This window comes from Styela clava, chromosome 8 (assembly GCF_964204865.1).
Source record: "Styela clava chromosome 8, kaStyClav1.hap1.2, whole genome shotgun sequence".
In the NCBI taxonomy this organism is placed as follows: Eukaryota; Metazoa; Chordata; class Ascidiacea; order Stolidobranchia; family Styelidae; genus Styela; species Styela clava.
In genome coordinates, this window is record NC_135257.1 from 10,949,057 (window position 1) to 10,970,529 (window position 21,473).

The 21,473-nt window shown below is 35.2% G+C and overlaps 1 protein-coding gene across 2 annotated transcripts in view; it reads left to right on the top strand.

Moving 5' to 3' along the window:
- Positions 1–19,987, top strand: part of LOC120345378 (uncharacterized) — a 29,847-nt gene extending 9,860 nt beyond the window's left edge. For both annotated transcript variants that reach the window (XM_039414802.2, XM_078114891.1), the window contains 18 exons: positions 715–855; positions 1,403–1,525; positions 4,088–4,234; positions 4,486–4,632; positions 7,309–7,416; positions 8,660–8,815; positions 9,239–9,340; positions 11,152–11,319; positions 11,531–11,680; positions 11,932–12,081; positions 14,013–14,162; positions 15,784–15,918; positions 16,509–16,660; positions 16,772–16,860; positions 17,199–17,364; positions 17,906–18,011; positions 18,546–18,739; positions 19,521–19,987. In XM_039414802.2, the coding sequence (XP_039270736.2) occupies positions 715–855; positions 1,403–1,525; positions 4,088–4,234; positions 4,486–4,632; positions 7,309–7,416; positions 8,660–8,815; positions 9,239–9,340; positions 11,152–11,319; positions 11,531–11,680; positions 11,932–12,081; positions 14,013–14,162; positions 15,784–15,918; positions 16,509–16,660; positions 16,772–16,860; positions 17,199–17,364; positions 17,906–18,011; positions 18,546–18,739; positions 19,521–19,715 (2,579 nt within the window). In that variant the 3' untranslated portion in view covers positions 19,716–19,987. The remainder of the gene's footprint in view (positions 1–714; positions 856–1,402; positions 1,526–4,087; positions 4,235–4,485; positions 4,633–7,308; positions 7,417–8,659; positions 8,816–9,238; positions 9,341–11,151; positions 11,320–11,530; positions 11,681–11,931; positions 12,082–14,012; positions 14,163–15,783; positions 15,919–16,508; positions 16,661–16,771; positions 16,861–17,198; positions 17,365–17,905; positions 18,012–18,545; positions 18,740–19,520) is intronic.
- Positions 19,988–21,473: the final 1,486 nt, after the last annotated feature.

A 21,473-nucleotide genomic window follows, 5' to 3' on the forward strand; every position in this document is an offset into this window, starting at 1 on the left:
AAACTGATAGTTTTAATATTGAAATTGTTCTCTACAATTGTGTCGCTAATCAGTCGATATTATCTTCATTTTTAATTTATCCTCTCTGGAATCAAATAACCGGGTTAGTTTGGTTAGATAAAGTTTAAAAAAAACATCGGTTAGTCGCTTTGTCAAATAAAAGTAGGTGTCACGTCAACACACTCAATATCTATTTGGACTGCTGTCATTTTTCCTGCATATCTAGGATCAAGGACACGAACGACGGTGCTCCCATTTGCAAGAATTTTGGTGATCGCTAATCTGCATTTTTGATTGTATTTACCCCTTTGACATGGTGTAATTATGGGCAGTATTTATAAACGGTCTTCAAGTCATGGTGTCCACATGTTTTTTAGTGATGTGGTAGAGATACACTTGCAGAGTCAGGTAAAAATTTAGTATTTGCGGTCAATAGAAAGAATTTTAAAAGCATTTTGCCAAAAATGATCTCGTTACCTGGTGGGGACTGTATGTGCGAGAGGACTGCTGGACTCCTCGCCGCAGTAGGGTAGTTCACATCAGGGGCCCTATCCTAAATATAAATACTAGCAGCCTAATTCTGTAATTAGAAAAGGCTAATTCATGAATGTAAAAACGCAGTCTAACTATTCAACTTTTGACATGTTATACAGTTATAGCATGAAACAGTGCTAGTAATTTTTTTCGCTTTTGTTAATAATGTTCTACTTTTAGCAAAATGGTCAAATTGGGGCAATTGGGGTTGTAATGTTCAATGCGGGCAAGGTACTGAAACTAGGAGCCGTACATGTGAGACAGGGAATAACTGCGAAGGTGATGCGGAGCAAACCCGGCCTTGTACAAGGGACCCTTGTGGTAAGAAATTCGTAATATGATAGTCAAAATATGATAGTCCCCTAAATATTTGTAAATTTATACTGTAAATTTGGGTAACATCTTGGAAAAGTTGGTTGGGGGCGGGGGGCTCTCCAAAATGAATATACGGCATCGTATGTCAAATAAAATACTGAAATAAAAAGCAAAGGACCATTTTGTATATCGTCTCAAAAAATTTTGCAACCTCTTTAGTTTATGTACCTTTGAAAGAGAACTGCTGTTACTCGACGCAAGACAAATTTTCAAAAATATACAGATCAAGCGTGTTGGTATATGTTATAACAACAATTGTGCTGTTAAGTCAATATACTATAGTGGTTGCATATTATTACATTGAACTGAATCCTGTTTTACTATCAATTTTTATGGGTGATATGTTAATGTTTCTAACACTAAATTTGGACTTTGCAGGTTACCAGAAAAGCATGGTGAATCACTGGTTCGCCATCCCTAAGCTATAGTATAGTGTAGCCTTGGTTAGAACTAACAGCATGTATAAAGGATGATTTTTAATGACATTTTATAGATACATCTTGTGCACCCGACGAAGCAATCTGGTGCAGTGCCAATAAAAAAAACTGCGAAACTATGGAATATGTAAGAAGATATTGTAAGACAACATGTTGCAAAGACAGTGGTGGTGGTGCAGGTAATATCTTTTATTCTTCTATATTGTCTAATGCAAGACAATTTGAGAGGTTGAAAATATTCTGTAATTCAAATTAAACTATAAAAATTCATTAACTAGGGTATGCTAATCTCTGTCATCGTATGCGTGACCGCTGGTCGGTTTCGTCCTCGTGTACGTACCATCAGGTCAATGCATCTCAATAACAAATAACTGAATAATTATTTACATACCGGTACCTGTTATGAACTGGTCAAGTTCAGCAACCTAAGCGAATACCATATTTCCTGGCGAATAAGTCTACCTGGCAAATAAGACGAGGCCCGTTCTTAAGCCTACAATATGGGGTTTGCATATAGCCGCCCAATAAGATGGAATTGGAACCTGGTAATATTCTCAAGAAAATCGCAACAGGTTCATATTCGGAATTGAAAATTTCCATTCCAACGGCTTGTGCAGCAGTCACCGCATTTTCTCATTTGTTGAATGGCAACTACAGGAATCTGAACCATCTTTCTATTTTGATGTATTTGTGTTTAAGGTGACTCATCTAAAATCAGACCGAAAATTTTGAGTTTAGAAAAGCGACTTATTCGCTGGGAAATACGGTAACAGTTTATTTATGGCCCTACACACCATCACCATGAATTTTCTCTGGCTACAGTGTGACTGTTCATGCCTGCACGCTGTTTATCATGAGAACTAAGCATGGTTTGTAGCTGTTCGAATTACCGGCACTCTGATACTCGTTACGTGATCAAAGTCATGCGCAAACGAGCCGATTTTTTGGTTTGATCTGAGTTCTGCGCGAATAAGCCGATCCCCTAGTTTGGCAATTTTTTTTTTTGAGTTTCGAACTCGGCCTATATGCGCGAATATACGGGTATGTCAGTGTTGTTCAAACTTTTTCATCACGACCAACTTAGCATCGTCGAATTTTTTCGTGACTTACAGGAACTAAAAATTTACCAATACAGGAAATATTTGAAAAAAATAATAAAATTGACAATGCCTTTAATGAAACCAATGTGCATATTCTCACACAAAAGATCGAATCTTCGCTCTATTTGGTGATGATCTTAATACTGGTTTCAAATCTTTCAGATTTGATTTGGTTAGTATCGAAAAAGATATTACAGCCAACCCCATTGAGCCATCGAGTCCCCCGAGACTCCTTCTAGCATTGCTTCAGGCCACATGAATCATCCTGACTTATTACATATTGGCATGTTATGGTTATTTTTCCAATTAATGATATGACAATAGGTAGAGCACAGTTACAAATTACAATGCCTTGTAGGTAGGCTGGGCAATTCCAATCAAATAGTAAACATTTTGAATCGCCACCAACTTTTTTTTTGTCGGCCAAAGGTCAATGTGACTTTCTCAATTTTTTTTATTAAAGCCATATTTTTAAAATGCAATTATGACATATGACCCTTTTTGGCGCTCCCGAAGTATGTGCACCATTTTGGTATACATACTTCGAGAGCTCCCTCTTTTTTTCCTAGTAATTCATTAATTTATTAATGAATTGTGTGAACACTCGGAGAACTGTCTGAATGATAGATTCTATGTTTCAAGTTATTTATTACCTGGAGGACACATTGCAATAAATAAATCACATATAATTACATATATTCTGAATATTCGAGATTCGATTCGAAAAAAATTATTCGATATGATTCTGAAATAATCAAGTATTCGAAAATGTCCAGACAGTGAACTTATGAAATGCTTAATATGACAGTGAATATGATAGCACTAAACCCCGGTATAGTCATGCACTACACAAATAATAATGGGATATGACATAAGTTAATATCACTACACATTCATCTCTCAAACTAATGGACACCTTCTATAATTGTCAGAAAAGAGTTATACTTTCCCAACAAATCATTACACATACAATCATAATCTTTACAAGGGCATTGTATACTCTTAAATTTACAAATTCCATGTATATGTTTTGCAAGAATGACAATGATCGCTTTCCTCATTTACTAGCAAATTTGATTTCATCACGCCATCAAGGTTTTAAAGATTTGACTTCAGGAAAATACCATTCATTGTTCGCTTGTAGTACAAGATATTCCAGTAGTTCCTAATCATTTTTGCCAATGCGCAAAGTTCGCCTCTTTTGAAAACAAAGTAAACTAACCTATATTACACCATTGTCCCATCAAACCTGTTCATTCAACGATTAAAATTTGTTATTAAAACCGCCATGTCTTTCTTTTTGTACATGTCACATGCCACACATTATTTTACAGGTTCCCATTTTTCAGCAAAATGAATTACTGGTTAAACTTATGCTGTATTAGTGCTGGCAATATCATAAACACGCATAAGCACCCCAGAATTAATATTTTTCAAAATAGTTTGTGAAACTGATACTTTCCGTGAATATTCTCACTTAATAAGAAATCTACCAGTAAAGTTCAAAAAAATGAGAAAACAAACTATTTATCTCATCTGTGTCAGTTCAATGTATGCGACATATTTAAATTAAATTAAATTAAAACAACAAAACCCTTTGTAGTCTTTGTTTTTAACTCTTGCTTTATCAAATTATCCCAGCGAAATGGTCTGATTGGGGAAACTGGGAGTGCAATGTCGCATGCGGGACGGGCACTCAGACGAGAAGGCGCACCTGTGAGACAGGGAATAACTGTGAAGGTCCTGCAGTAGAAACCAAGCCTTGTACACTGAATGCGTGTGTACTGCGTAAGTAATGTGTGGTATATAAAATGTGTGTTGATTTCAATAAGATCAATGACCAAGTTTTCCGTATTACTAATATGTTTGTTAATTGTAATAGTCTACAATATTTAGAATGTGGTTGTAAAGATAAATCAAATCACCTTGTGTCTGAAGCAGTCAAAAAAATTGAAAATATATTAATTACCAGACACTGCAAATACACTGATTATTTCTAAATGTTTGATATTAATACTATTAAATTCATATTTGTTCAGCTGAATGGTCTGAATGGGGAGCCTGGAATTGTGATGTCACATGTGGGACAGGCACTCAAACGAGAACTCGAACCTGTGAGACTGGGAATAACTGCATTGGTGCTGCAGAGCAAACCGCAGAGTGTGTATTGGCTGATTGCGTAGTTGGTAAGTAATCTATTTTAGTACAGGCAACTACGTCATCAGATTTTGTGGAAAGAGCTGCTTAAACCAGTGGTTCCCAAACTTTTTTTCGCGACCCCAATTTTCATAAAATCAAAGCCTATAGAATATAGATACCTGCGACCCCGCAACTAGAAACGTTCAGCAACTTCCAAAATTAGTATATAAATTTAATTACAATGTACCTGTTCATTGGACGTTGCTGATGTAAACATCTCAGAGCGGTCCAATAATGGTTCATAGACAAAACATAGACTTGCTAAAATGTGATAGATTGTAAGGAAGCGTACAACACTTCGGTAATAGTAAGATTGCTTCTAAATATACACAAATTCAAAATTTTATTTAGCACATTCCAACAGTGCCTTTATTATTTTTAGTTCAATATCAACATTTTACAGATTACCTCATTATTTATTTGAAAGAAAAACAGAGCATGGAAGAAAATAGTAAAAGCATATGAATTAACAAAGCGCTTTCGCAACTGATTGAAACCTAAAGCGTAATTACTCGACCAAGACACCGCCTGGCAATCAATGCCATAATTGTCAAACATCTCATTAGGGGCCAATTGCCAAATAAAGCAATCCCTCTATGTATATTCGATAACCATACGGCTACACTGGTACAAAATAACAAACTATCATCATTTCTCGCAGCCTGTCAAAAAATATGAGTGAGGTACCAGTGGGTCAACTACTCATTCGGATGTAACATGATCAAAAAAGCTATAAAAAAGAAAATATTATTACTCAATTACAATTACATTGTCTCATAAAGGAACCTCATGAAAGTTTTACCCGGCCAGAAATTTTGATGCTGATTGGACAATAAATGGTCGAGTTATTGCTGAAAAATTCGAAGTTAGGCACTTTTACGGCATCTGCAGACCAGCACAAATTTCACTTTCCAACTTTCAAATCCAAGTCACTTGTATTCGCATGTTTGAAAGAAACCAGGCGACCCCGGAAAATCTTCAGTTTTTGAACCACTTGCTCAAACTATGCCAGGTGCATGCTCTTAACTGCAATGTACAATGCAGCTATCAAGTTCAATGCGACTCGCACAAACGTTATGGATCAACTCACTCATTTTAAAATCCTTGATTCGATTTTTGAGCACACACTATTTTTACCAAGTTCTCTTTCAATTCTGTTTTCATAACCGCAATTCTCTGTTATGTGAAGCTCAATATCTAGTCAACATTAGGAGTTAGATAACATAAAATTCCTAAAAAGACGTAGGCTGCATATGTCATCTATCACATGCTTTCTCAGAAGAATGCCACTTCTTTCATTGTCAATAATCTCTCCTAACTATAGTTATGTAAAGTTTATTTGAAATGTATCTCCCGATGTACTAATAAAACATGTGCTTTTGGGTGCGCATGTGCATATAGATTGGTGTTTATGGATTGTCATCAGTGAACATCCACTCACACCCGATAAAATTCATTTCATTGCTATAACATAAAAAGGGGAATCAACTTAAACCATTTTTTGGGCAAGAAACAGCTTTTTGTCTTTTGTACACACAGCTCTTTGATTGAAATTATTCGCAATCAGAGTGATATATCATAGTCAAAGGTGTGTTTCTTACAATTGGCAGAGAATTTCAACATTTTTTTGTTTCAAACTGTAAGTAATGTTCGAACCCTCAGCTGTGATAAAAAGACGCTCAAAATTGATGAAAATAATTAAGCGGGGAAGAAATCTCCGAAACAAGCAAGTATTTAACTAATACCGAACCCATCCATCCTTGATACACTGTTTAGACCAGGCGTGCACAACTTATATGAGGATGTGGACCTCAGTTTTCAAATAGTCTTGCCATGCGCCGTACCACCATGTTTTTGATGAACTAAATTTGAAATGTTGGGCTTCAAAGGAGAAATAGCGATGCGCATCACTAATTTAAATGTTTGTATATTAGCAAAAGTATTCAAAAGTATATTAGTAAAAGTAGCTGAGATTTGTTCATTTTTAAGTAATCAAAAAAACTTACCTAATTTCGACTACTACCTCCTGATAACGGGGCCACTAGCAAGCAATATGTGTATAAATATGGTGATTCATGTTTATTTCAATAGGAACATGAGTTATTGGGATTTAAAATACCGTAAATACAAGTATTACTTTTTAACAAATGGTTTGAGCGCCATGTTCCAGCTTATGGTGTACCATATTAGACACGAGCACCCAGTGTTTTGCACCCCGGTAAGGATTATGCTATGTGGTCAAGTTGAACTTTTACCAGACAACACAGCCACACGATTGAGAGTGAATCAACAACATCCTGCCTTATATATTCTGCCAATTTGATTCTTTTTTCAAGAACATATGAAATTGTTTTTTTATTCAAAACCTAACATTTTATGACCCTAGCACCACCTTCGACTATTATTATTTAGCCCAACTTTAAAAAAAAAACGCTACTAAGCTTTCTAAAATGAAAACAATTACCATCATATTGCCTGATTCCATCTTTTTGTAATTTTATAGATACCTCATCAGGCTTTACTGCAACATAGACTTTTCATCGATTCGGTATTTCTATGTCGTTCGGCAATCCATCCTCGTCATTCATGGCCTAAATTGCCAAAAAATTTTGAACACTTAATATTTGATTTAAAATATTAACTTGATATTTATTTCCTCACAGATCCGTGTGCTGGTCCTGAACCTGACTGGTGTGACCGAAACAAGTTATATTGCAACTCTGATTTTTTTGTAAAAAGCCGATGCAAGAAGACATGTTGTGAACAAAGTGGTAAGATATTGCCACGGCGATATAACAATCTCTTTTCAAGTATCCATTAATACCTATTTTAATAATATAAGACATAAAAATACTACTAGTACTATCTACACTATTCTTCCTTACATGTCTTCTGGCCGCATAGAGCATGTCATCTCCTAATCTTTAAGTGAGTTGACATGTCCTCCAGGATTCAGTGAAGAGATGGACCAAGAATCTGAAAACCAGTAATAATTACCATCTCACCAGAAAACAATCATGCTTACAGCAAGCATATACTGACTGGAAGGCTTTGTAATCAAAGCCAAAGTTAGGAGTTTTGAAGAGAACTTTTGAATAAAATTTTCGATAAATCTTACAAAAATATTATTGAAGCACTCTTATTGATATATTCCAAAGATATGCTTAATATCAATTTTTCTATATCATACACCAATTGCTGTATAACAGGGGTCTGCAAACTATGGCCTGGCCTGGAGTAATATAATCCGGCCCGTTATGCATCACTGAATTATAGTAACAAAACAACTGTTTTGGCGATTTATTCTTTGCGTAACAAAATTTATTTGAGACACGTGTAGACTAAATTATATTATAACCTAACTAGTATACAATTCACAATTACTCGTTTAATGAGCCTATAATTTAATTATAATGGCAATAAAAGCAGAAAAATTCTAATCCGGCCCGTTATGCATTACTGAATTATAGTAACAAAACAACTGTTTTGGCGATTTACTCTTTACGTAACAGAATTTATTTGAGACACGTGTAGACTAAATTATATTATAACCTAACTAGTATACAATTCACAATTACTCGTTTAATGAGCCTATAATTTAATTATAATGGCAACAAAAGCAGAAAAATTGATGCTAAGTGCAAAGGGTTCAGTGGAGCCGAAAATATGCAAATGGCTTTTTTGAGATGCAATGCAATGAGGAAATAAATCTATATTTTATTCGGGAGATGTATAACTACTGTTTGATCTTTATTGTAAAAAGTATCATCCGTTCGGACACAACACTAAAGATTGAACAGATAAAGTACTTTTTATGAATAGTGAGGACGGAACAAGGGTTCCAAAATAGGCTGCGGTAGGAATTTAACGAAAAAGGTTGCGTATGGCTGGTATACTGGTATAGTATAGTATCATTAGACTTACGTAAGATGGTGGTTTGTTGTCCAAAGTACGAATTGTGGTTATAGATTCTCCATTTTTATTTATCGAATTTTTCAAATTTTCTACATACAGGTGGTGAAGGCAAATGGACTACTTGGAGTGACTGGAAATGCGATGCAGAATGCGGAACAGGGACCGAAACAAGTAGTCGTACATGTCAGACAGGAAATAACTGCATTGGTGATGCAACACGGACCAGAGATTGTTCACTACCCCCATGCCCAACAGGCAAGTGACAATATGTTGCAAGCTATACCAGGGTTTGAGAACTTTGGTTTCTGGGGGCATATTGAAGATTGTAAATTCCTCTGTGAGATTTAAAAGTTTGTATGTTTTACGCAAGCAGATTTCAAATTGCTAGGGTCATGGGTTTGATTAATGATTTCTATGTCTTTGAAATTATAGAATTACCTTTAAAATAACTATTAATGGTGCACATACTTTGGGAGCACCCTATTGATTACTGTAAAAGTTCACGAATTTGTCTATATGGAAAAAATGCGATATTCTGCAAAAAAGTTGATTTTACATGTTATGGAACAAGAATATGATATTTTTGTTAGCAAACCAAAAAAACATCGTACCTGGCAAACTTTATAATTAGGAAACTTTCACACTGATTTGGGTAACGAATAGGAATATTGTTTACAGGTGATTGTGAGGACAAAGATCCCAGATGTCCGGGATGGGGGTTGTTTTGCAACTATCCCATGGTTATCAAATCTTGTCCGCTTCTTTGCAAAAAATGCGAGGGTAAGAGTAAAAATTTATCGTTATTTTCTACTCTTTCTTAGATCTTTCAAATTTCATTTAACAGCCTGACATTTATGTCAGATAATGGTAGAGACTTTGAAAGACCTGAATTTTTGATTCAGGACTAATTATATCATTAAAAAAGATAAACTTACTCAGTGAAATGCTCATATTTTGGATCTATTTTATACTTGACTATTTCTAATCCATTCTACTACTACACTTAATTGAGCTTTACGTGATTTTTAAAAATGTCTGTGAATTGTCAATACTATATTGGGTTGATATTTATTAGGGATTGGTCGAGTCCGGCATTACAGAGATTCGACGAATCCGAGTAATAGGTCAAGAACTCGACTCGAATCCTCCGAGTTTGTGACGTCACAATGTAAAAGTAGAAAAACATGTTTTTGACCATAGTACAGAATCGCGTGCTTACAAACATACGTCGTAGCTCATATTTTTTTCCCTAATGGTTCCGCAGATAGCTGTTGAATTATTTAAGAATATTTTTTTCTTCTTTTTTGGCGGCCATAATACAAACGTAAACGTGGGTCAATGTGCGCCATGGCTGTAAAATGGATTTCCAGCCCACCACCTCGCATCAATTCTGGGCGGCTATTTAGAAATTCTTACATGTCAATATGTAAAATAAAAAGCTTTTGACTACAATGCTTTCCCATAATTCCAGATATTTCTAGCCTCAAATTTACTATGTGGCGTGCGCAAATGGTAGAGAGATGCCACTGGTCGTCAATACAATGCTTGTAATTTAGAAGTTCATGTAAACATTCTAAAACGCTCCATGCTTTCCATTGCTCCCTTTTTAGAGAAAGGATTGCACGTAATAAACTCGATTTAAACGAGGTATTGATGAGATTCCCTCTTAGGTTGATCCTGCGCATGTTTCATATTTATTTACGCGAATCGAAAACACAAAAATATTGCGCTAGCGCATATGCTATTGTGTACCACATGTATACCAAAAAGGATAGATAGTTTGATAGATAGATAGGTAGATAGGCGACTGGCGCATCATTGTTATAAGCTATCAATAATTTTTAACTTGCATTATATTATCTGGATATCTATCGTCGCTTTAGGAGTGTGTATAATACACACAAGTGATATTGTTACATATCTAACCTTGAATTTCAACTAGTTAAGGTACATAGTGAGATTTATAGGGGTAAAAGTACAAACATAGGCATAAATTAGTAAAAACAGAATTGATTATAGCCTCGTTAAAAACGATGTGGACTCGAAATCGAATCCGAGTCCAAAAAATGTCTGGATTCGAATCCGAGTCCGGATCCGAATCCCGGCCCATCCCTAATATTTATACAACTTGTTATATGTCTCGTTTTCATTTACCTATACCTGCTGTATGCATGTTATTTAAGCAAGTTATGCACACGAAACCCCATAGTGTTTGATGAGTTTAAACCGACGCCTAATTCAACATATTTTGATCAGGTTTATATATTGTGTACTGTAAAAAACGTAAAAATTGAGTGAAAGGAACATGATGTGAGCCGGGCTAAAATTATTGCATAAAACTCTAAATTGTTATGAAAAATCGCCTTATAAATGCAACAAAATTAAATTAGGTCGCAATCTGTCGAAAATCGCAACATGCAATGAATTTAGGGCAGCATCTAGCATGTTTGTTGCAGAAAATTTTATCCATTTTGGACTGAATTATATTTTCATACTCTGCTAGTTTCGGAGGAATTAGTTTTGACGTTTAATAACTTTTTAATAAATTTCTGAAATCAATGTGAATCTTTGTATACCCGATTATTTTGTAGTAACAACGGTTCCAGAATGGGGGGCATGGAAATGGGAGGAATGTTCAAAGCCATGCGGACCTGGAACGCAGAAAGGCACAAGAGTGTGTTCAGTGCCAAACAGCTGTTCGGGTATATCTGAAGATACAAAAAATTGTAAAATAAAGGATTGTGACACTCAGGTTGGAAGTGAGTAACTGAACAACTATGCAACAAATGTTAATCATGCTCCAAAATGTTTCTCTGATGATATTGGTTGTTCCTTTCATAAGTACGGTATATTCAAAGATTTTATTTGTCATCAAAAGTTTCTGTGTGTGAGGGGATATATAATGCAATGTAGAGTAAATTTTCATGATTATTGTTTAATTTATACCGATATTACTATTTCCATTAAAAGAATGGGACAATTGGCAACGATGGGGTGATTGCTCAGAGACATGCGGGCCTGGCACGAGAACAAGGAAAAGGAACTGTCTAGGTCCGGGAGAATGCCCTGGAGACGCCACTATTTCAGACGACTGTAATCTGGGAGAATGTGAAAAAATAGGTATGACTTTCTCGTATGTACATTTTAGCAACAGCCCTCAGAACAAATGACATATGTATGATTGCATCTAAAGTTAACATAATATTGTCTTTCACATATTGTTTGAGAAACATTCAGAATTTTTTTTTGACATATCGTTTGATAAAGATTCAGAAGAGTGTTTTGTTGATTCTTACGCTACAATATATGCCTTTTTGATTTGATTTTGTCACAGTACTTTATTTTTATAATGTTTATCCCCATTTTATCAGAATGGAGGCCTTGGAGGCCATGGGGAAAATGTTCTAAAGACTGTGGAACAGGAGAAAGAACACGAACACGTGCCTGCAGTGTTCCTGGTAAATGCACAGGAAGTAGTACAGAAAAAAGTAGCTGTAAAATAAAAGATTGTGAAGTTCCCAGTAAGTGAAACTTCATACTTTGTGGTTTGTAGGGTCAAATTTGTTTTGAATTTTTTTGATTATCATCTTTTCTGAAGTGATAGATATAAATTGTCAGACGTAAAATATCATTTTAATTCTTCAAGTAACACCGTTCATTGCATATATATATTGCAATGGGTTCCAAAATAGCGATAATAATGCAATATTTTTCCTATGCGGAATTTTGTCTGTTTCGACCTGGGCTATGTATGTAGTCTGTAAAAACTTATAACTGACTCCATACTCTGAGCTTTTCAAAAATGGCTCTGCTATGATTACGAGTCAACAAAAGTTTAGAATGACTTCGGCTCCTGATTCCAGGTTGTAGGAAATGTCAACTTCATCTTCCAACTTTGAGAAAACCAAATTTGACCAGAAACTTAGATCTATGCCAGATTTCTATATTTATCTTTCTTATCTCTCGATCTTGATGCTTTAGTGCTATGCTTCAGTGTACACCAGGAATATTACCTTGCATCATATTAGTCAAATTTTTACTTCACTGCCCATTGGTTCATTTTTATCAATTGAAATCAAGCAGTTATTATTCAATTTCTACTTGTGTCGAAAACCAGTTTTTATTTATTAACATATTTGATGCAAGGTCAAACCATTTATGTCTCTTATAATGTCATTTGACTCTTCTATCCATGCTCTTAGCTAAATTATTGCAATATGGATTAGAGCAGCGTTCTTCTACCTTTTTTTTATCACCCACTTGGTACGGCCGAATTTTTTTTGCACCTCTCCAGATTCCAGAACTAAAATAAAATTCAACAATACAGCAAAAAATTATAAAATTCACAATATCTTTTAGTGACACATAAGATCGAATCTTGGCTATATTTCGGCGATGATGAGTCTCTCTGTACTGCTTCCAAATCTACCTAATTTGATCAATATTTTTCTTTACCATAAGTTAGTGTCAATAAAGAATTTATCGTGACCCCTATTGAGCCCTGTCCCCCAGTTTAAAGAGCATGAACATATAAAGAACTCACGTAAACGAATGGGAAAAATGTTTTTTTGAAAAGATTGAAATTAGCAAAAAAAGTTCTGTCAATCTGCGGAGAGACACGAGGTCACAACATTTTGCAGATAGAAATACTTGAATCCTATTTCAAGGCTGCATCAGCAAATACACAAATTAGAACTCACATTCAAATAGGACATGGTGTTTTTTTGTTACTTCCGTAGTATGTGCAACAAGATGGCGAACACCAGAATGTAGTATGTGTATCAGGTTAGGGTTAGGCCATAATTTCAGGTACAAATACTATGGGAGTCACTTGGCTAGTCCCTGAACTTGTAATGGAACTACAATTAGGAATATTGGGATAAAATTATGGCCTAACCCTAACCTGGTACACACACTATGTTCAGAATCCGCCATCTTGTTGCACATACTACGGTAGCGCCATTTTTACCTGCAATTCTAGTTTTTCATTTTCGACTCTTCAAAGGCCAAGTCAGACAATTTTGATGTAATTTAATTTCTATCAAGGCTGTATCTAGTTACCAATTTTGAGTACCCAGCTCGACTCTATTTACTTTCTAATTGTGACTGGAATGATTCAAATTCAAGAAAATCAAAATGTTAGGAATATATTATTGGAATTCTTGAACTTTTTCCAGGTACTCAAAATAACTCCTGAGCAATGTCGGTTGTTCCAACCTTTGACTGAATTGATTCATAAATAAAATAGGTTTTGATATAGCAGATTTTACTGCTGTAAAGAGCTGATGAAAAAAATGTTTTTTTGATATATGGCCATCTGTGTAAGCGCATCAATTGAACTAATTTTAGTCTTATGCCTTCATCTTACACATTGGTAGGATGTATTTGTCTAACCATGCCACTATTGCATTTAAATTTTATGAGATTAATAATGACAATTGCAATGAATTAGAATTACTTCCATGGGAAGATTGGACAAAATGTTCAGCAGATTGTGAAGGTGGAACGCAGAAGAGAATCCGTAAATGCTCAGTTGACGGTCAATGTCAAGGAATGGGCCCAATGGAAGAGCAGCAAGACTGTAATGTTGACATTCCTTGTGGTGAGTATATTCCTAAACAAAGCAAATAGAGTAGTGGTTCATATATCAAAGGTTCATACATTACAGTCATTCCAACTATTCTGGCATGTTCATTTGTGCGTGTCTGGTTATTGTATTGCGTTATTAAAATTGCAAAAGTTAACGATGTATACTGCTACATTCGGTTGTTCAATTTTTGTACCCTCACATGTACCGGTAAGTTCGGACCAGTTTTTTTAATTACAAATTAAATGTACCTTAACAAGTTTAATACATGGTTAAATTTTAAAAAATTCTAACAAAATTGTTAGGCCTTGAAAACTTTTTCATTTTACTATTTGGGCCTAGCTTGAAAAACTTTGCCGACCACTAAAATAGCGGAAAATTCAATGATTGGATTCAAAATTTTAAAAGTGGTTCTCTTTAGTATCAACAAATTCACTAACATGTTCCTTTCATTCAGATTATCATACCAAATATATTGTTCTATAACAGGGATGGCGAAGCACTGACCCGCGGGTCACAAAATGACCCACCGCGTTTTATTCGTGACCCGCCAACCGGCCTTAAATTAATTTAACAATACCTAAACTATTATAATATACCGTCAGTTGGGCAGTCAGGGCCGCGAGGGCTCATATTCAAATTGTTAATTTCTGGCTGGTATGGTAATTTTCAAAACCCCTAATCTCGGACGCATGTCTGCACCGCTGTGAACCATTATTCAGCTATTAGCTCTGACATCCTTTATGACATAACAATGCAACTGATATGTTAATTTGTCGCTACGTCTGGTATCTTTCGGAAGTTTATCTGCAGACTGTTTTAGGGGTTATGCGAGAACTAGATGCTACTTTGTATTTTATTAGTTTCTCGCCCACAATACCGTTAAGAGAACAAAATCTTTCAGACTTGAAATGAAAGCCTAGAAATCTGAAATAACAATGGGGCAGTGTAAAAGTGCCTTAATGAGGTTGAAAGTTGATTAAAAAATAGAACACTGTCAGGGAACTCTTTGGAACCGTAAATCAAATTTACCGCATCATCCTAAACTTTTATGGTAATTCATATGCGTGTTTTTGCACTCTAATTTCATAAAATCGAGAGCCATAAAAAGTCCCTGATAGAAGTGCTTCATAAGTAAAGCCTGAAACTACACCAACAGAAGCCTAAAAGATTTGTTTCAGAAGTTTCTTATAGATACAAACATTGATCATATATCTGTGACCCACTCTCTTCTGTTCCGCGATAGAAATATAATTTTTGACCCATTCATTGAAAAAGGTTCGCCATCCCTGTTCTATAACAATATAAGAACATAACTCAAGTGCAACAAATAAGAATAACTTAAATCGAGCATAGGTTATTGGTGATCTAGCAATTTAAAATTATCTTGATATGCTTTTTCTAATATTTAAAATTTCTCTTTTTCAGTACACCTATACAAGTTTTACTTATTGGCGTCATTTTAGAAAGATAATTTACTTTCATTCACCATAGAATGTGTACAGTAGAATGAAAATTCAGGATTTGTGTAACAGATTATACATATTCCGTTTTACTCTTAAGTTGAAATAGTTCTACCATGAAAGATAGTATATTTATCTTCGAATAATAAATGAATCTTCTGCATTTGCAACAGATAAGAACTCATGGAGCAAATGTAGTAAAGCATGCGGTACAGGTACAAAAAGAAAGTGGGAATGCAGAAATGTTGGTTCAAAAGAGGAGTGCATGTGGGCATATGAAGTATGTCAACTTAAACCATGTTCACCAGGTATGGACAGTGTGGAAAATAAAAACTTTCTGATAGCTATTGATTCGGTATCGATCGAATATCTATCTTGTACCTAAATACTGAGGTTTTGTCTTATCCTGCATATAATGCAACATAGTTTCCAGCAGTCGATACTGTTTCTTGGTCCTGATTTATGCCTGCAAACTAGAGCGTATGCCTGGTCTAGTAATGGTTTGTTCCTCAGAACAGTGTTTTCATTTGTTTTAGAATCTGATAAAAGTTCATTCTTTCATTAATATTATAATATGCACTATATCTCATATAATATTGGTTTGAAAACAATATTCAAAAATGGTTCAAGTGTGAAAAATTTAATTTATGAACCAATTATCTATCTCGCTTGCCTGTATATTGTATCAAACTTTTGGTTATTTGAGTGTGCAGACAATAATATTTTCTAATTTGGTCAGACATTTTACATACGACCGAGTATAATCCAAATGATATAGTGTTGCATGTTTCAAATATTAATCAGATAATTTTAATTTTATTATCAAGTAAGTTGGATAAATTTACAAATATATTATCAATTAATATTGGGTATTTTAACATCATTATAATTTGTTCAGCTCTCTGTGACTCGGTTAACGACTTTACCAAACGTTATAGTGCAAACCACACATGTTGCAAAAACGACCGACTTTCTCAATGTGGAGTCCAGCGTGTTAACCAAAAAATTATTGGTGGAATTCCAGCACAAGCAACGCAGTGGCCTTGGATGGTTAGCATGGCCAATTATTCTGATTTCTTTTTAAATTAAAATTAGGTTAAATGGAAAGTAAAAGCAGCACATTGTAAACATTATTTAAAATATCATTATTTTTATTATCAGGTTTATCTTTCAATGGATTCTGATTTTGAGTTTTGTGGAGGTGCTCTGATCAGTAGTGAGTGGGTGATAACAGCTGGACATTGCTTAATGTGAGCCCCATTGAATTCTCTTTTCTTGGCGTCTTCACAGGACAGATATTGTGAATCAAATTTTTCTAATATAAGATAATTTTGTATCCTGTTTGGACATGCATATTAAATGTAAAATGATAATTTTCATTTCTAAATTCTTAATTCAGATTCGTTTAAACTTATGTAACATGCATTAAAATGAATTTTGTAAACACAAAATACTTTTTTTGTTAAATTATCAAAGTCCCAAAAATATGAAGCATCGGACTGATTTGAATAAAATTATTCTGATCAGCTGGCGCTGGAAAAATTTAAATGGTTTCTTATTGACGGCATGCACCAATTTTTTGTTTTAGTGATGACGACGGAAGGAAAAAGGTCAATTCCAGGTGGCGGGCGATAATTGGAATGCTAGAATTCAGTGAAAGTGTAACAATACCGAGCGAAGCAATAATTAGCTTTTCTGATTCAATGGCTCATCCACAATATGACTTTCCTGATAACGATCTCGCTCTTCTCAAGGTATAGTATTTCTTAACTTTAAGTTGACTGCCTCTGTCAGCATTGTTTATTGATTAAGCATGCAACACACTGTACAATGAGGAAATGACTAGACATTTGAAATACATAGAGATATTATGAGTGAGTATTTGAAAATGTCACGAATTTTGTCGCAAAAAAACAGCTTTCAAGATTTAAAAAATAATTTTATACTCAAATATTATACTCAGAGAACTAATTTTTTCAATTAAGGATTGAATCTTTGATATAGTCATCAATAATAATACATAAAAACTCTGTTGTCAAATAGTTGTGTGTTTGTGAATGCAGAATATAAGCTATCATTTTTATTTTTGCTCCTCCCGAAGTATGTGCACCAAGATGGTCTCGTACATAACACATACTATGTTCAGGTTGTGTGCCATCTCGGTGCACATACTTCGGGAGCTCCCTATTTTCGAAGTATTGTGCCTCTGTTTTGAAAATGATTTAGTATTTATTTCTGACTGATATCAAGCAGTAGCACTGCTTTTGCCGTTGATAATTCTTCATTACTATTCAGTTGTCAAGGTCTGTGAAGTTCCACTCAACGGTTGGTCCTATTTGCATGCCATCAACAGAAGAGCCTAGCAAGGATCAAGTATGTTTTGTCACAGGATGGGGAGTCAGTAAGTTTGCAACATAAAATTATTGCTCACATATTAGTGTCAGAGCCAAATTTCAAACCCTAAAGTTGTAAGGAGTCGCATAAAAATCAGCGTAAATTAAAATCTAACAACACAAAACTCAAGTATGTATTTCAAAACAATCAGATCAACAAAACTTGTGGTAAAATCCAATTTTCCCGCTTTATTCTGAAGTCTAAAAAAGCAGCCTCAATCGTGATGGGAGCATTCTATAGCAATAATATATATATATATATATAACAATAGTGTTTGTGTTCATTTTCTGGGGGCCATTTGAAAATGACTTTTAAAAAAGAAAAACATCCTAACACAAAAATTGAAAATAATTGGTTAGTTTTATTTTTACCGTATCGTTTCAATATGCAAATGCAAACCATGCGCGGTGTATCGAGGCAGGCGTTCTGAACCCCCAGTTTCCTGGAATACTTAACATATTCCTGTGAATTAAACACTTTTTTGTTGTTTTTTGCTCTTATCACATACCAATAGTTAATCATCCAAATATTTTTTCATCAGTGAATACAGACGCAGCTAACCCTCAGGTCTCACCAGCACTTTTACAACTGGATGCAACAGTATTTGATGTGGACGTTTGCCGAGAGAGATATTCCAAAAACGCCATAATGAAGCAATTCGTGCCTTTTCTGGAAAGTTCTAAAAATCGTATTCATTGCGCTGGAAGTTTGTCGCTACAAGCCGACAGTTGTCAGGTAATTGTTTTGTAGTTTTTGAGCCAATTGAAGCGGCTTTTATAAAAAATTATACATTGGGAGTGCCCTTTACACACTTGGGCGTTTTTTATCTGTCGCGGTCCAAAAACGATTTATGGTGTTCTTCGTTTCGTTTTTAGTATTTTATAACATTGTACTTCCGTGTTAGTATTCACTCGTGTCGGAAATTTAAGTTGCGCATTCACTCCTTTAATAATCTTTTGCGTCTTGTCGCCTCGGATGATCGCATAATAATTAGCTTTTCGCACCTGCACAACGGCGCGTTTTGGCGCGCAAATTGTTGACGTCCTAACGACACCAGACGGTAAGTGTGAGCAAGAGAAAGAGGAAAGAGAGTCTAGTGTAACGATATAATACCGACGTTTCTGGCCTAAATAGCCATGTTAAGCTGGCGAAAACAATCCGCCACTTTTTCAGTGCGAAAATTTCAAAGGTGGGGGTGCACACCGAATTTTATGTTATCTACTTGCACCTTCCCGGGTGTACAAATAAAACCAAGTTCCAACGTCCTGGCGACACGAGCCAAATGTACAGAGAGTTACAGATGAGAAAGTAGACAGAGAGTGTAGTGTAAGGACATAACACCGACGTTTGTCGCCTAAATAGTCACGTTAATCTGGCGAAAACAATCCACCATTTTGCGACTTTTTCGGTGCGGGAATTTCAAAAGTGAGAGAGGACTCGTATTTTTTTTTTTTTTAATTGTACCTTCATTGCATGGCCGACACAGTAAAATCTCATTTTTCTATTTCAATTTCAGGGTGACAGCGGTGGACCACTTGTTTGTCAAAAATGTGCCAATTGTGGTTGGTATCTTACTGGTATTGTTTCCTTTGGTCCCAAGCCTTGTGGCACAGCTGGCTTGCCCGGTATTTACACCAAAATCAACCCTTATCAGGAGTGGATCGAAGAAAAAACCGGCATCAGTATACCGAAAGCACAACCCTGTAGTTAGTAGAACAATTGGAAGTAAAATATTTTCATAGATAACAATAGTACCATTTCCAATCAAATACCATGTTTACGGTGTGTCTTGGTTAAGCAGAACATTGGTGTAAAATGAATCATCCGACAGAGCATTTAATGTTTACATAATAAAGTGCGATGTGCTTGGGTCATAGTAACGACAATCCCTAGTTGTAGTACTTTTTGATATTTGAGAATTACTTTCGTGCTATGATGTTATCTATATGGTGTTTCTGAATATATCATATTTGTCAATATCAATGCTTGTCTTGCTTTTTGTTGAGAACGCGTCAAAGTCAAAATGGAAAGGTCGTGCAACAAAAATATGATAGAAGCCAGTTTCATAACGATAATTCTCACCTGTCGTTTGCCCAACTGATTTTTTACGACTACCAAGAGAGAAAATTTGTTTTTTCGTCAAACCGGAAAGCATGATGATACAAATAAGAATAAATAAATTGAGTCTGGTTCTGTTACAATATAAACCCTCCGAGTATAAAAAAAACTATATACATTATATTCAGATATAATCTGATCAGAAACAGGATAGGGGAATTATAAAAATAAATTTCCGAATTCATTGTCAAATATACTGAATTTATTTTATCTGGATGGAAGTTTGATATATGGAATAAATTAAAATATCATTTGGAAAATCGAGTTCAACCGCCAACACTGAATGCAAACAAAGAAAAAGAAAATTTTAGGTTGATACAGTTTGCAAGTCTAGAAATATATATTATACTCAGTATTATAATTTTTTTTGTTCTTATTTTTGATTTGATTAGATGGAGATATACACAAATTTGATCACAAGTGCACAGAGCAAACGTTGAAATGAATATTTATCAGCCCGTCAAGTGCAATAATATAAAATGAAAATATATACGAAGAAATTATGGTGTGCTCAGAACAAATAGCAATATGACAATTCATTTATCACAGTGAATTAGATTCATCACACAGTATAACATGAAAATATATGTTAGTCGATCATGGTGTTCCTGCATGTATGATCAGAACAAGTAACGATATGGCAATCCATTCATCGCAGTGAATTAAATGATTTATGACACAGTAGGCGTAGGGCCTACTACATTTAAGCTCCTTATTCCTCCCCCATTACGCATAAAAACTCCATTTACATTTGTTATTCGATCTTTAACGGAACATTTGCTTGCGATACGTGCAATTTATAAATTTTAATAGTTTATATATAATGTATGCATATATATTTCCATTACGCTATTATTAAATAATTAAAAGATATAAGTAATACTACACGCAACGTAAGGTAAGATTCCTCCCAAAATGCATTCAAATTTCTCGCCGATTAGGAAACGTTGCTCTGACTGGTTAAACACCCCCTTAATATGTTTGTATGGCTCGGCCTCTACAAATTGCCTCGCGTGACAACTTTGGTCAAAAATTGAGCCACAAGAGACTTTAATACCTGTTGAATATGTCGGATCAACTGAAGAATCCCCCTTCCCCCCAAGGACCTGGGGAGGAGATCCATCAGTCGGACTCACCTGGGGTGAGATTCTTTAGTTGGGGTTGAGATTCTTCACTTGATCCCGTCTCCCAACTGAAGAATATCCCCTCCCCTAAACCCACAATACCAGTTGATCCTTTATTTGACCTGGTGAATACCAGTTGAACCAGGAACATTCAGAAGGCTGTTATGTACAAAATAAGCTAAAGGAGTGATTGCGGAAATCTGACGCTACATAATTGGGGCGCCTCC